We start from the raw sequence: 12,700 nt of genomic DNA on the forward strand, positions 1-12,700 counted from the left end.
CCTTTACTCTCAAGGTCCTGCCACAGCATTTCAATTGGGTTGAGGTCCAGACATTCTGTTGTTCCTGGGATCACTGTCATGTTGTATGACCCAGTTTTAGCTTTAAAATTAGCTGTTGGACCGATGATCACATACTTGATTCTAGTGTAGACTCCAAGCTGCCTCGGTCCGAGTAAAAGGCTGTTAAACAATTGCAAAACAATTCTTCATACCTCCACCACTGTGCTCTACTGTTGGACAGTTGGTATGAGGTGCTTCCTGTGCTTCCTGCCTCTGTTTATCATGCTTTCACATCTCCTTTCCTAAGGACTTTGATCCAGACATCTTGTTGTTCATATGCAACATTGTAAACCTAAGATGTATTTTTTTTTTTAGCATTGCACGACCTGACTTTTGGGTGAATTTGCAAGGACATCCATCCCTGAGAACATTGTGGCAATTCACCCGAAAGACAAAACTCCTAAACACAAACTTAACAATGTGGTGTATGCTGTACAGTGCAGCGAGGAATGCTCAGACCTCTACATTGGAGAGACCAAACAGCCACTTCACAAGCGCATGGCACAACACAGAAGAGCCACCTCCACAGGACAAGACTCAGCAGTCCATCTGCATCTTAAGGATAAAGGACACTCTTTTGAGGATGCCAATGTTCACATTTTGGACAGAGAGGACAGATGGTTTGAAAGAGGAGTGAAAGAAGCCATCTATGTCCACTGTGAGCGACCATCTTTGAACAGAGGCGGGGGTTTACGACACCAACTCTTTGCCATCTATAATCCAGTTTTGAGATCCCTTCCCAGACGCCTTAACGCCCACTCACATCCTGGGCCATCTGACCTCAGGAATTCGCATGATAAGGTGGGGCCAGGTTTCACAATGAACACACCCGAAACTCTGGCGGACTGGGACCCACACCCAGTTTCACACCTTGGCTCAGGCAATTAGAGGATCATCAGGGGGTCCTTTTGTCCCTCTGTGGGGGGTTACTCCCACTAGGTTTATATCTGGGACTCTCCACCATTTGACCTTAGAACTGAAGAAGCTTCTCGGATGAGAGGTGAAACATCTTCAAGCAACTTAAAGAAGTCCAGACGCTTTTCTTTGCAAGCTCCTTTGACTACGATGACCTGGATGACTGAGAACCTTCACAGACACATTGTGGCAATGTGTTAACACACACCTGAATCTTCTGGACCAGCAAACCACCAAAACATCTGCTTTTACAAAGGTTCTCACACTTCCTGATGATCAATTAAAACAAAGCAGCACCTAGCTGCTACTTAACCCCTTAATTCCTATGGAGGCAATTAGACAGTACTTCATTTTTTTTACAGGACTGCAAAGTCTTGTGAAAACTTTGTTTTTCAATGCTTTTCACTTTTATTGACACCTCTCACAATGTCTCATGCAAATATACTATTTTCTGCACATTTTGTCTGTTGGAGTCTGAATAACACACACACACACACACACACACACACACACACACACACACACACACACACACACACACACACACACACACACACACACACACACACACCTATTTAACATTTATGCTTTCAGAATATGAGAGGACCAATCTCAGGCACAGATCAGTTTCATGCTTTTGTTTGATGTGTAGAGAGAGCAATCAGCTCTTTCTGAATTTTCCAATATGCACTTAATCTCCTAGGCTAATTGTAATTATTCACACCTCCTCTACACAAGTGGTATCTTTTGTTTTTCCCACTGCTAATTTATCTCTTTTTTATTTCAGTTAGAGCTGTAAAAACAGAAACAGACCCCAAATCTCTTATGCATTTTCTTTATTTTCATACAAAAGGGCCAATGCTTGACCAATATAACCTGATTGTAAAATTATGAAATAACGCAGGGATACATGCACGCTTTGAAATGATGCATAATGTATAAAGAAACAAACAAGTTTTTACACATGCATATACATGCACACAGTGAAAGTCCTCTGGCTGGGTTGAGGGTGTTTTTGAAGTGTTTCCAGAAAAAAAAAAATTGTGATATCACCATACAGTCAGGAAATGTCCACAATTTAGGGGCTAAATGATGACCAATACTAACTCATGTGTGGTTTTAAGGGTGGAAATGTCTGACTTTAGGTTATGAATGCAACCCAGTGTTGGGTGATCTCGGTTGTGAAACTAACAGGAACCTAGAGGAGGATACTTTTGGCAGTAAAAAAAAATAGTGACAGCAGACTGAGAGTAAGAAAAAAACGCACCATTGTGTTTTTATAGAAGAAATGATGAGTACATCGCAAGCAGCTAGAATAGTAACCTATAAAAATGCTTAAAAAATGCTGTGCACAAATCATGCACGGAGCTCTTTCAATAAAAATGAAATACATAGCAGTTTATGGAAACTGGTATTCTATATGTACACAGATAGCTCATACAACACTGTCTTCTTAAAACCTATTTACATTAAATACATAAAGGGCCGCTGAGCATTATTGCTCTGACGTTAACACAATCACAAGAACGGGGAAGAAGAATGATATGTACAACATTTTAGGCAGAAGTAAAAAACTGGGGTGCTGCTTTCACTTCAGTTTTCTTCTCGCTTTTTGGAAGTCCACATCCTACATTCTGTCTGCTCAGGCAGTGCTTCAAGAAATTGATCAAACTGGCATCTTTATTTCTTCATCCTTCAGCAGAGTGGGTGGCTGATTCTTCTCATACTTCAACAAGGGTAACCTGGAACTGACCGTTGCCCAACTCGGAAACCTCGATGAGGAATGCTGACTGGTTGGTGTAGTGTTGGATGATGTTGTCATCCATGTTGACAAAGATCCTGTTGGGGAGACAAACAAAAAGACAGGGTTACTCCGGGGACTGTGGAGAAACAAGGTGCAAAACCATTAACCTATTTAGAGAAAATCATATTCGTCTCTAAAACTGCGGTGTTCAAACAGCCTAATAATGTGTTCAGTGTACTCAACCTTTCACCCTGGTGTGACACAAACAGGTTGCCAGGGTTAAAGACAACATGTCTTTTGTTTGGAAGAAGATCTCAAGTGAAAGACAGAGGCGGTATATCTCCTGCATCAGTAGGAGTTAAAAATCAGGTCACCCTGTTCTTCCGCCTCCTCCTCCTCTGCAGCACTAACACTAGCCTTTAAGGCTGTAATGACTGAACTAACCACTGGCCCGTGCATTCTGCCTGCAGGGACAGGATTGATTGAAGACAAGAGCAATAGACAGGGAGGGAACTGCAGGGAGAATGTAACCCAACCTGTTAGTTTAGCTGCTCCCCCTGCAGTGATTGCTTCCAGCAAGCAGCAGGAAAATTTCCCAAAGGTGTTTCAGCTACTGACAGTAAGTCTCAAAAAGAAAAAGCACAGACTATCAACAGTTTGTCAGCCACATAGAAATTCTGCTAATTATTCTTTCGCGGCTAGTTGTAAACCCTTCCTATCTAAAATAACAAGCATCCGTATTCATCGTGGGAAAAGCGCAGCTACCTGTATGACCTTTCGCCATTGAGCTGAAAGACGCGTGACAATTGTAAACCTGACAGACAGCCTTCAGCTAGCGAGTGGAAACATCCAAAGCCTTTATCATATCAGGAATTTCGTCTTTCAATGCCGCTTTCTGATGTTCCAAAGAGATAATGTTATGAAAACATAAATAAGTACAGCCATTGCCAGTGACTCAACAGCAGGACTTAAAAAAATCTTTTCATCTTCTTTCAGTCATATAGTTTTCCTTTAGAAGAGCTGCAATTAAAACATTCCAGGGCCGAGCCAACTAACCTACCCGCCCGGTTTGTCAACAAGCGCTTCCTTAAGGGAAGATAAGATTAAAACAACAAAATAAGCCCAAAATCAATGCAAATCATGGCGACAGGTGCACTTGGTGAGACTAACTAGTCTATCCATCTGTCTGCAACACAGGAGCCTGTCTGAGATATCACAGGGTGAGAGGTAGGGTATCAGCAACCTCGGAAAGGTTGGAGGGCCAAGACAACCATTCACTTTCACTATGGTTAATTCCTCAAAAAATGTTTGGATTGGAAAAGAAAGCTTCTTAGTGCCACCAATGATCTCAGTTGTTTTTGGTAATTTGTAAAATCACAGTCATAACAAAAGAACAGGACGCTCACCCTCTCCTGCATTTTTTGTAGATTTTCCCGATGGTTTCTTTTTGCAGGCCGTACTTTTCTGAAATCTGAGGAAAGTAAAGGAACGAGAAGACTGTTAGCATGATCTGATGAAAGAAATATGATATTCACTTTTGGCAAAAAGGTATGGTACAAATGTTCCAGTGAATACAGAAGTAAACAGGTGAAGGTGCTTTTGATCCCCACCTCAGGAAACTCAAGTCAGAGGACTCTGGAATGTGTTTTTGTGTGTCTTTAAAGCAATCATGTGATACTTACAGCTTCTCGCAAGCCCGACAGCGTTGGCGAGTTGAGCATGAGGGCATCAAACACCTCTTCAGAGTTTGTCCTCACGTACAGAAGAACTAATATAAACCAAGAAAAAACATTTTTTAACACCAAAGAGGACACTTTTTTTCAATTTTGATTTAACTTAGATTTTTTTATGAGACTTGCACGTTTCTATCTACCTCTCTGTGCATCTTCTTTGCGAGCTTGTTTGTTGGTTGGGGAGCTCGTCTGCTCTCTGTCTGGATACAGCCTCTTCAGAGAACTCCTGGAAGCGCAAACATTTGCATTAGACAAAAGCGGCCACTTAGCTTCTGTTTGAAAATGCTGACTGTGATGGCTAAATGTTATGTTTTTTTGTGCGTGTGTGTGCGTAACTATGCTTACCTTTCCGCTTCGTCCATGGGAGTGGCCTATAGAGACAGGGAAACCGAGAGGAGACCAGAGATCTGATTAGACGCTTCTCTACTGATAAAGGCATTGCCTAATGTCCCACCTTCCCAGAGCTGTCTATGCTTAACACTTTAAAAGAAAAGGAATGTTATCATCATTTTAGTGCTGCATTTCCCATAACCTCTAACGGAGCAGCGGAAGTGTGGACACTGATGGAGAGACACTGATAGCACCATCCTACGCTTAATCATACTGTTAAATCAAAGATATTTTCTGCTTTAGCTATGCAATACAAAACTGTGATGCGTCACATTGTTAAGCAATTTTGCAACTTCCTGTTCTTTATTTTTCTTTTGTGTTAGCCACTGAAAATCAGGACTAGCTGTATAATGGACCTAACAGCAATGACATCTAACCCATGAACCCTCTTATTATTGATCCGAACATATTGCATGCTCCTCTAGGCTTCCTGGCGTGGGAAAAATGTCCTGTCTGAACAGCACTCTCACCACACTACTAATGCAAGTGTATCTGAGTAGAAGAAACAGAGGATATGAGGGTGTCTTGCCGCATAAAAGGTGTGAGTGCTGTCTCACCAGGTGCGTGCATGCATGTGTTTCTGTGAAAGCGCTCATAGCTTAATCTCGGTGTCAGCAGCTGTAGCTGCTTGTACTTGTGTCTGGTTTCGACTCCAATTAGCTCATCGGATCTCAGGCCTGTGTTTCACCTCACTTTCTCTGGCACCACTATCCCCCCACCCTCCCACTTTTCCCACCGCATACTTTCCCACAGTTTTTTTTTTCTCCCCTGCCTTGCTCGTGCCTGCCCTATTGCCTGCAAGGATATGGATGGGTGGGGGTAGCACTGTTGTTAAATGAGGACCTACCATGCGCTGTAAGCTGGACAGGTGTGTCTCTGGAATAAAGAGAACTGGCTGGGTGATGTGGTCATCCAGGGTCTGGAAGAAGGTGCACTCGTTGCCTATGGAGCTACTTACTAAAGATTTAGCTGCAAACAAAGGAGGACAATGAGGGATGTTAGATTGGACTTTCACAGATAGCATATTAAAAAAGGTCCTATAAAGGTTGTGCTGCCATTTCCAGTGCTAACTGTTACCATCATTAGTGTTCTTTCCTCGCCTCTTGGATCTCTTCCTCTCCTCGTCTCTCATCTTCCTCTCTGCACCCTGACGACACACAGTTACACCATTAGATAAGTCATTCTGACTCAATTAACGCATGTTTGCTCGTATAAGAAGATGAATGGAATAAAGCGAGTTACCTTATCACAGAAAATCTTGACCTGGAGAGCAGCTCTTTGTATCATTTGGCCGTTTCCTGAGCTTAAGTCGTAAGTGTCGATCTGAAGGTTCAGGGGCAGGCCTTTCACTCCTTTCTGAGAGGAGAAATCTGTGCTCAGGGAATTGATCCCAATGTACACCTGGAGGAAAAGAGAAATGATTATTATATGTATACATCACTATGGTGTCGGGCAGCTTTTACTGATGTTTTTCATTTGTTGCTCATGTGTCCCAGTAGGATCATAATGACATGTTTCGTAGACAGATTTCTTTTTTTCTGGCCTTTACACATTCTCCCTGTGATCATATATACTAGAGACAGTTCCCTGCCTTCCTGCTCCGTGCCGTTTGCAGTAGGTTCGCCCCACCCCAGCGCCTTTGGGCCACAGAGAAGCTCGCATAAGCTGTCGTGTCTTTAGCCGGTTGTTGTGACAAGAGCCTTAGGGCCAAACACATTTCTGGGATTCCTCCACTCCCACCACAGCCACTCCTTTTCTCCTTCACCTACCTGTTCTACCTTTCCACTATTTTCCTCTAAAACTTCCACCTGTTCTTTTATTTTCATAGAACTGGCCTTACAGTCAGAGGTGTCTGTGCATTCTTGTGTGATAGTGATGTGGGTGCATCTTTGTGCCGGTCTGTTTACCTTGGCCTCCTCGCTGGGGTTCCACACAAAAGAGAGAGCATTGAAGGCCACTTCTTCAACATTGCTAACATTGCTGAACACTTCCTTGTAGTCCGCTGTTAAAAAACAAAGAGAAACGGTTTTTTAACAGCGGTATGAAAGGCACAACAGAAAGTGGAGTATTTTTTTTGTAACTTTTTTGGTAACTTTCCATGTGCAAAGAACATACCGATGTCAATGACCCTCTGCTTGACAGTTGGCTGGCGTCCGTGCCAGTGATTCCAGAAGCGCAGCTGCATTTCTGGGCTCTTGTCATTCTCAAACACGGCCATCACCACTGTCTGAAGTGGAGAAAGGAAGGTGACAAAAAGAGCAGGAAAATTAGATTCATTTGTCTAGCTGGTACGTATTTCTTTACACCTGCACGCATATCTAAGAATTCTCCTTCATCGCACGTCATCCATCACTCCAAATCCTTCCTTTCTCCCAAATTGTCACCAGTTATTTGTGTTGAGCTAGCATGTGTTTTTGTGTATTCTTATCCTCCGATTCGTTTGACAAAGAAAACGGCTGTAAACCGCACCACACCTTCCTCTCTCCTTGTCCACTCCTTTTTTGCTTTCTGTTCTGCTTGTGTCACATCAGACAAATGTAGCTGAGGTGAGCTGTACTGCGCTCTGGCCTCATTGCCCTGAGGTAGGAATAAATTATAAAGGGCAGGATGCTGTCATTTTAAATGCACCAACCTGGTGTGCAGGGTGTCAGCAGGGTATTAGTCATTAAAGGAACTGTCTCCAAGGGAGGGACAGATATTTGGGAAGGGTTGCCTTGTTGGCACGCAAAGAATTCAGGTGTTATTTGGCTTGATGGAAAAAACAAAATGCCCGAAGGGAAGGATGTAACAATAGTCATCTTTTTTTTTTACATAAGACACACACAGAAAACAAAACAAATCTTGGAGAATAACTTAGAACAAAAGCAGTCCTTGCTTTCCTGATGATGTGTCACGATGGCTCACCTTGACTTTGGTGGCAGTAATGCAGGTGCTGCTTTCCACCCCATGGAGAGTGATGGGGTAGAATTGTCCCTTGTTCAGATACACCATGGGGAGCTCGCTGGGCTTGTGAGAAGAAGCTGCAGGAGCCCCAAGAGAAAACTGGAACTCACTCCTGGATCTCTCAGATGGGGAACTGGTGTAGGAGCGGGAGTAGACTGGGCTGGAATGGTTTTCAGGGAAGGGGTCGCTGTAGGGAAGATTCTGATAGCCACACAGAGATATATGGATTAGTGAAGGAAAAAAAGAAACAGCACAGAGCTTTTAAAACTATATGGGAGACAGGGCTTTAACTTTAAATTATGGTACTAAGTTTACCTCAGTGCTGGGGTCAGGGAAAGCAGTGTTCTCTGGCCACTTTTGCAGCAATTCAAAAAAGTTGCTGAGCTCCTGTTTGTCATAAGTATTTTCCACAACACTGGTCAGCGAGGTGTATGTTTCTGAGGTGGCGGGAACGGAAATCTGCGGGATCTGCTTAGATCCCAAAACATTGCTGGGCTGGATGGGAAGGTTCTCAGAGAGAATCTTCATGGCGATAGCGGACGTGTCCAGTGGAGAAATCTCATTGGTCTGGTGCAGATTCCTGGCAGGATGGGGAAGTTGGGGGGGGGGAAGATTAGCTATAACAGAAAATCCACCTTGTTGATGTCATCATGACTCAGGTAACAACACATCAAGGAAACAAACATAGTTGAAGTGACTGGCTATTGTGTGCCCTTAACCGTTACAGAAGCTTAAAGGCTGCCAGAGTAAACGTACAACGGTCAGTAAAAGCACCTCTTGCGTCTCAACACACACACGGCTACTGCAAACTTGTAGAAAGGCCCGGTTTGACTCTGGGCGGGAACTGTTTGTCTCTTAATCCAGTTTTTTCCCCCTCTTCTCTGTGTTTGAGTTTCTCGGATAAAAATGTTTGAGGGAACAACACTGAGCCCCAACAATGGCCTTTCTCACATACCTAACAAGGAGTAGGAATATAAAGACCAAAATGAGAAAAAACAGCTACCTGTCCTCCTGTTGTGAAACTCTTTAAGAAAGGCAGAGAGGATGATCAAGGAAGGGTAGATGAATGGAAGAGCTTGAGAGGAAGACAACAATCCCTCTGACTGTGTTTGACTAGAGGATTACCCACTCATCAGTTTACGGCCTCCTAAAGCCCTGCCTTTCTCTTTCTGTATTTATTACTCGAATAACTTCAGTTCAGTGACAACTGATTGAGTATCTGAGTCATGCTACCTGTCACAGAAATGACAAAAAAAAAATGGACTGAAATAACTATTTAAAGCTGTGCGGTGAAGAGTGACATGACTATGACTATGAATGACTATAGATACATGGAAACAATGTCAGAGGCATGACTGGTTTGTGAAGCGTGAGTGAAAGTGTGTGTGTGGGAGCAGCTGCAGAAACTCTGTCTTACCTCTCTGGTACTTTGCACACGTTGCCTGTGCGGCTGCAGGCAGCGTTCACTTTTGGGGTCTGGAAAAATAGGAAAAAGGGGGAAATGCGATAAGTGTCAGGAAATTAAAATGAATCTTTAGGTTTACTCAAGATGAACTACTTTGGTTTAACACAACTAGTGCTTATACATTATTTACCTTGCACTGTTCATAAAACATCGAGAGGGCTGTTAGCTCTTCGGGCAATCTGGATTTTGAGGGGTTCGGCTCAGTTATGGAGTTATCCAGATAAGACCAGGAGTCCATGGCGTAGTTTGAGTAATTGTTATAGCTGAAGTTCTCGCTCTGAAAGACCAGTCCCAGAGTCCTACAACAGGCCAGAAAGGGTTTAGATTAGCAGGGTGACTTTCAAATTAAAATATACACTGAAACAACTTTAAATATCAAACTATAACTATTTAGTTTTAAAGTCCTAATTAATAGCAGACCCACTATGTTTCCGATCGCTTAGCCATCAGGATTTGACATTTACCATGGCCCTGGAGCACTGCACATACTTGTCCTGTAGCCTGTAGGGTTTCGATTGCAAAAGCACCGTGCTGAGTAACATCTCTCAGACGTAGCGGTGTCAAAAAGGCTTAAAAAGCCAGGGGCCACCCATAAACATGCACACACACACACACGCATAGAGTTTTTTGGTTTCCAGTGTTGTGAAAGAAAGAGAAACTACATTTGTGAGTCCTATATAAACTCTCATATTTGCTCAGATCTTAAAAGAGATGACAAGATTTTCTTGCTCAGTAAACAGAAACCCACAGCTGTCACAGAGGTGAACTCTGGTTTTTCATTTCACTTGGAAACACACACACACAAAGAGCCTGGGGTTCTGGGGATTGTATTTGTTTGTAGAGACTCACATCGACACTGAATTGTTAACATCAGAACTGTTAGGATAAGCCCCCTTTGGAGTTTGTCTTAAACGGCTAATGAACAAATAGCTGCAGTGTAACCTAGATAAACAGTTAATCAAATGTGATGACATGAGGCAAAGACCACAGGTGTGAACAGCCGCAACAGAACTAACGCTTAGGGAGAAATCCCACGACTTCTCACACGCATTAATGGATGACTGCTGATTAATGCAATTCAGCCCAGTATCTGTAAAGCTAAAAATACATTACATACATATGAGCATGGAAAACTGCGTACCTCAAAATCTTTGGTTGCCAGATTAGAGCCTCAGTTTATACTAGTGTCCTTTCAAATTTTAGCTATGCCACAAATCCTTAAGCAAAGCCGGTACACCTGTTCAGAGGTGCACCTGTCTCACACTCAGCAGCAGCCTCCCAAAACAACAAACACAAGTTATTCTCTGCGTATTTCCCCCAAAACAAGCCGACAGCGCTGGTTTTAACTTTGGTCCATAGGAGGGGGGGGGGGGGGGGGGGGGGGGGGGGGGGTGTCTCGTGTCTTGGGTTTCACCATTACGTAATTCAATGCAGCGCGTGCTGTCATTACCCCTTGTCTCCAACACCTCAAGAAGAGGTTCTTATTTTCTGCGCTCCTTTTGTGCTCTGTGGCCCCCTAGGTTAGTGACAGCACAAGTAGAAGCAGACCCACTACAGCAAAAAACGCCAACTTTGTGTGTGCCTATCACAGCTTGTGTGTGTGATAAATTTATCACATTTTCTCCTGAAAAACGCTCCCTTTCACATGGGGTACCATTGACAAAGAAGAACGGGGGATTCCAGGCTGGAATCTTAAATAACCCATTCACTGTGTTATACCAAGTCCAAACTAAAAATGTTTTTGTCTTGTGGAAAGACAAAAAAATACCTAATGGAAAAAAAACTTGCAGTTACAATAGCTAAAAAACACCTAAAACAAAACCCTTGAAGAACTTACTCAGTCTCTTTGGTCATGTCTTCAGTCCAAGTCAGCTTGAATAGGCTCCTTTAATCTCCACTCTTCAGTTTTCGTAGGGGATTCTCTTCTTCTTCAGTCTAACAGGGAAGAGCTGTGAAACGCAGATGAGTCAAGTGTTGTGATTCTCTCTGAAGAGGACCCAGATTTATTTCATGCCCGGACAAAGTTTCCTCTCCCCTCTGATTGGCTGAGAGGTGTGGAACAGGTGTGTGATAGGACAGGTGAAGAGGGGAAGGTGTAGATCTCTTCCCAAATTGGAAAGAAACCATGACTGTGAATGTGTAAGCCCGGAGTTCACTTTGCATGACAATCCATGGCAGGAGAGCTTTGAATCTCATTAACATTTTGGATTAAAAAGAAAAGAAAAGGGGAGACTGGTGATCCCAGAGGTGTGAAATGTTTGGTAATGACTCTGAGAAAGGCAGCAGAGGTCAGGAACTCAGCTTTAAGATGTTAATAGTTTTTCAGTATCATTGCTCACTCTCACCCCTTCATTATTATTTCACTGAAAGGTTTTGGTTTCTTTACTTTTTAAAAGCTACATTGCATTTATAAATGCGTTATTGCAGAGAGCAGAAGAATCCTGAGATTTAAAACTTCAAAAGAAATCTTTCATTTGTTCCATTGTTTTTATAATGATCTGAAGTGTTTTGAATTTTCAGAGCAAACTATAGATTTTTCTTTCAAGAATATAATGAAAAAATGAGAATAACAGAATAAATGAGCAAATGATGACCAAGACACATACGGAGAGGAAAAAAACTTTAAATAAACAACAATGAGCCCTGAGATAGGCTCTAGATGTAAGTTTTAGGGCCACAGTTAGGAAAGTGGATGGATGGATGGATGGATTAAAAAAATGCAATCACCTGAATCTGTTGGACTCAGGACTGTCTGGGCAACTTTTTATGCTTTGCATTTGGAGGGAGGATCTACATCTGAAGAAAGAAACATGGAAATGATGAGAAAGAGCTTCTACTTTGGTTAGAATCTCTTTCACAATAACCCTGTGCAAGAGTTTTTTAAGAGTAAGATGCAAACTCCCTAACCAAAGCTCACACATCGTGCTACCAGGAGTCATATAGGCGCTTGTCGCTAAGGGATTTTATCTGTAGCTCAGAATCTGCCGAGCCTTTTACACGAACACACAGAGCGAAAGCTAGAAAAAGCAAGGATGATTATATGTACCTGTTTATCTGTTCATCCACGTGTGAGCCCCTCTTGTGGGACACCTGAGGGAATCTGGCGTGGTAACACACAAGGGTGCGTGCTGTGCAGTCTGCCCACACACTCATGCACACCCTCACTGGATAAGAAACACACGCATACATGCAGAAAGCCCTGAGGCAAATTGGCTCTGAATCAAAAGAGAAAAAGAAAGAAGTCTGTGAGTATGACGCATCTTTTATTACTCCAAAGTAAATATGACCTAAAACGTCAGCCGCATACAAAAAACCCTGTAATTTAAATGAAAGCCAGTTATAAAGTAATAATAACGCATGAACATGGGGATAAGAAGTTTACAGACACGCCACGGTAACATGGAAGTGGATCTTTTCTCACAAAGCAATTATCAACTCTTCTCGTTGAAG

At 42.8% G+C, this 12,700-nt stretch overlaps 1 protein-coding gene across 1 annotated transcript; it reads right to left on the minus strand.

Annotated features, from left to right (window-relative positions):
• Positions 1-1,796: 1,796 nt before the first annotated feature.
• grhl3 (grainyhead-like transcription factor 3) lies at positions 1,797-11,241 on the minus strand. Its single transcript, XM_080870582.1, has 15 exons — positions 11,088-11,241; positions 9,381-9,549; positions 9,203-9,261; positions 8,101-8,365; positions 7,747-7,986; positions 6,958-7,069; positions 6,750-6,844; positions 6,085-6,243; positions 5,920-5,989; positions 5,690-5,811; positions 4,798-4,823; positions 4,593-4,678; positions 4,402-4,487; positions 4,126-4,190; positions 1,797-2,814 (listed from the first exon to the last, which is right to left on the minus strand). The coding sequence occupies exons 1-15, from the start codon at positions 11,102-11,104 to the stop codon at positions 2,697-2,699; spliced, it is 1,689 nt and encodes a 562-aa protein (XP_080726708.1). The 5' UTR covers positions 11,105-11,241; the 3' UTR covers positions 1,797-2,696.
• Between the last annotated feature and the right edge of the window lie 1,459 nt (positions 11,242-12,700).

This window comes from Rhamphochromis sp. 'chilingali', assembly GCF_963969265.1.
Source record: "Rhamphochromis sp. 'chilingali' genome assembly, chromosome: 21".
Classification (NCBI taxonomy): domain Eukaryota; kingdom Metazoa; phylum Chordata; class Actinopteri; order Cichliformes; family Cichlidae; genus Rhamphochromis; species Rhamphochromis sp. 'chilingali'.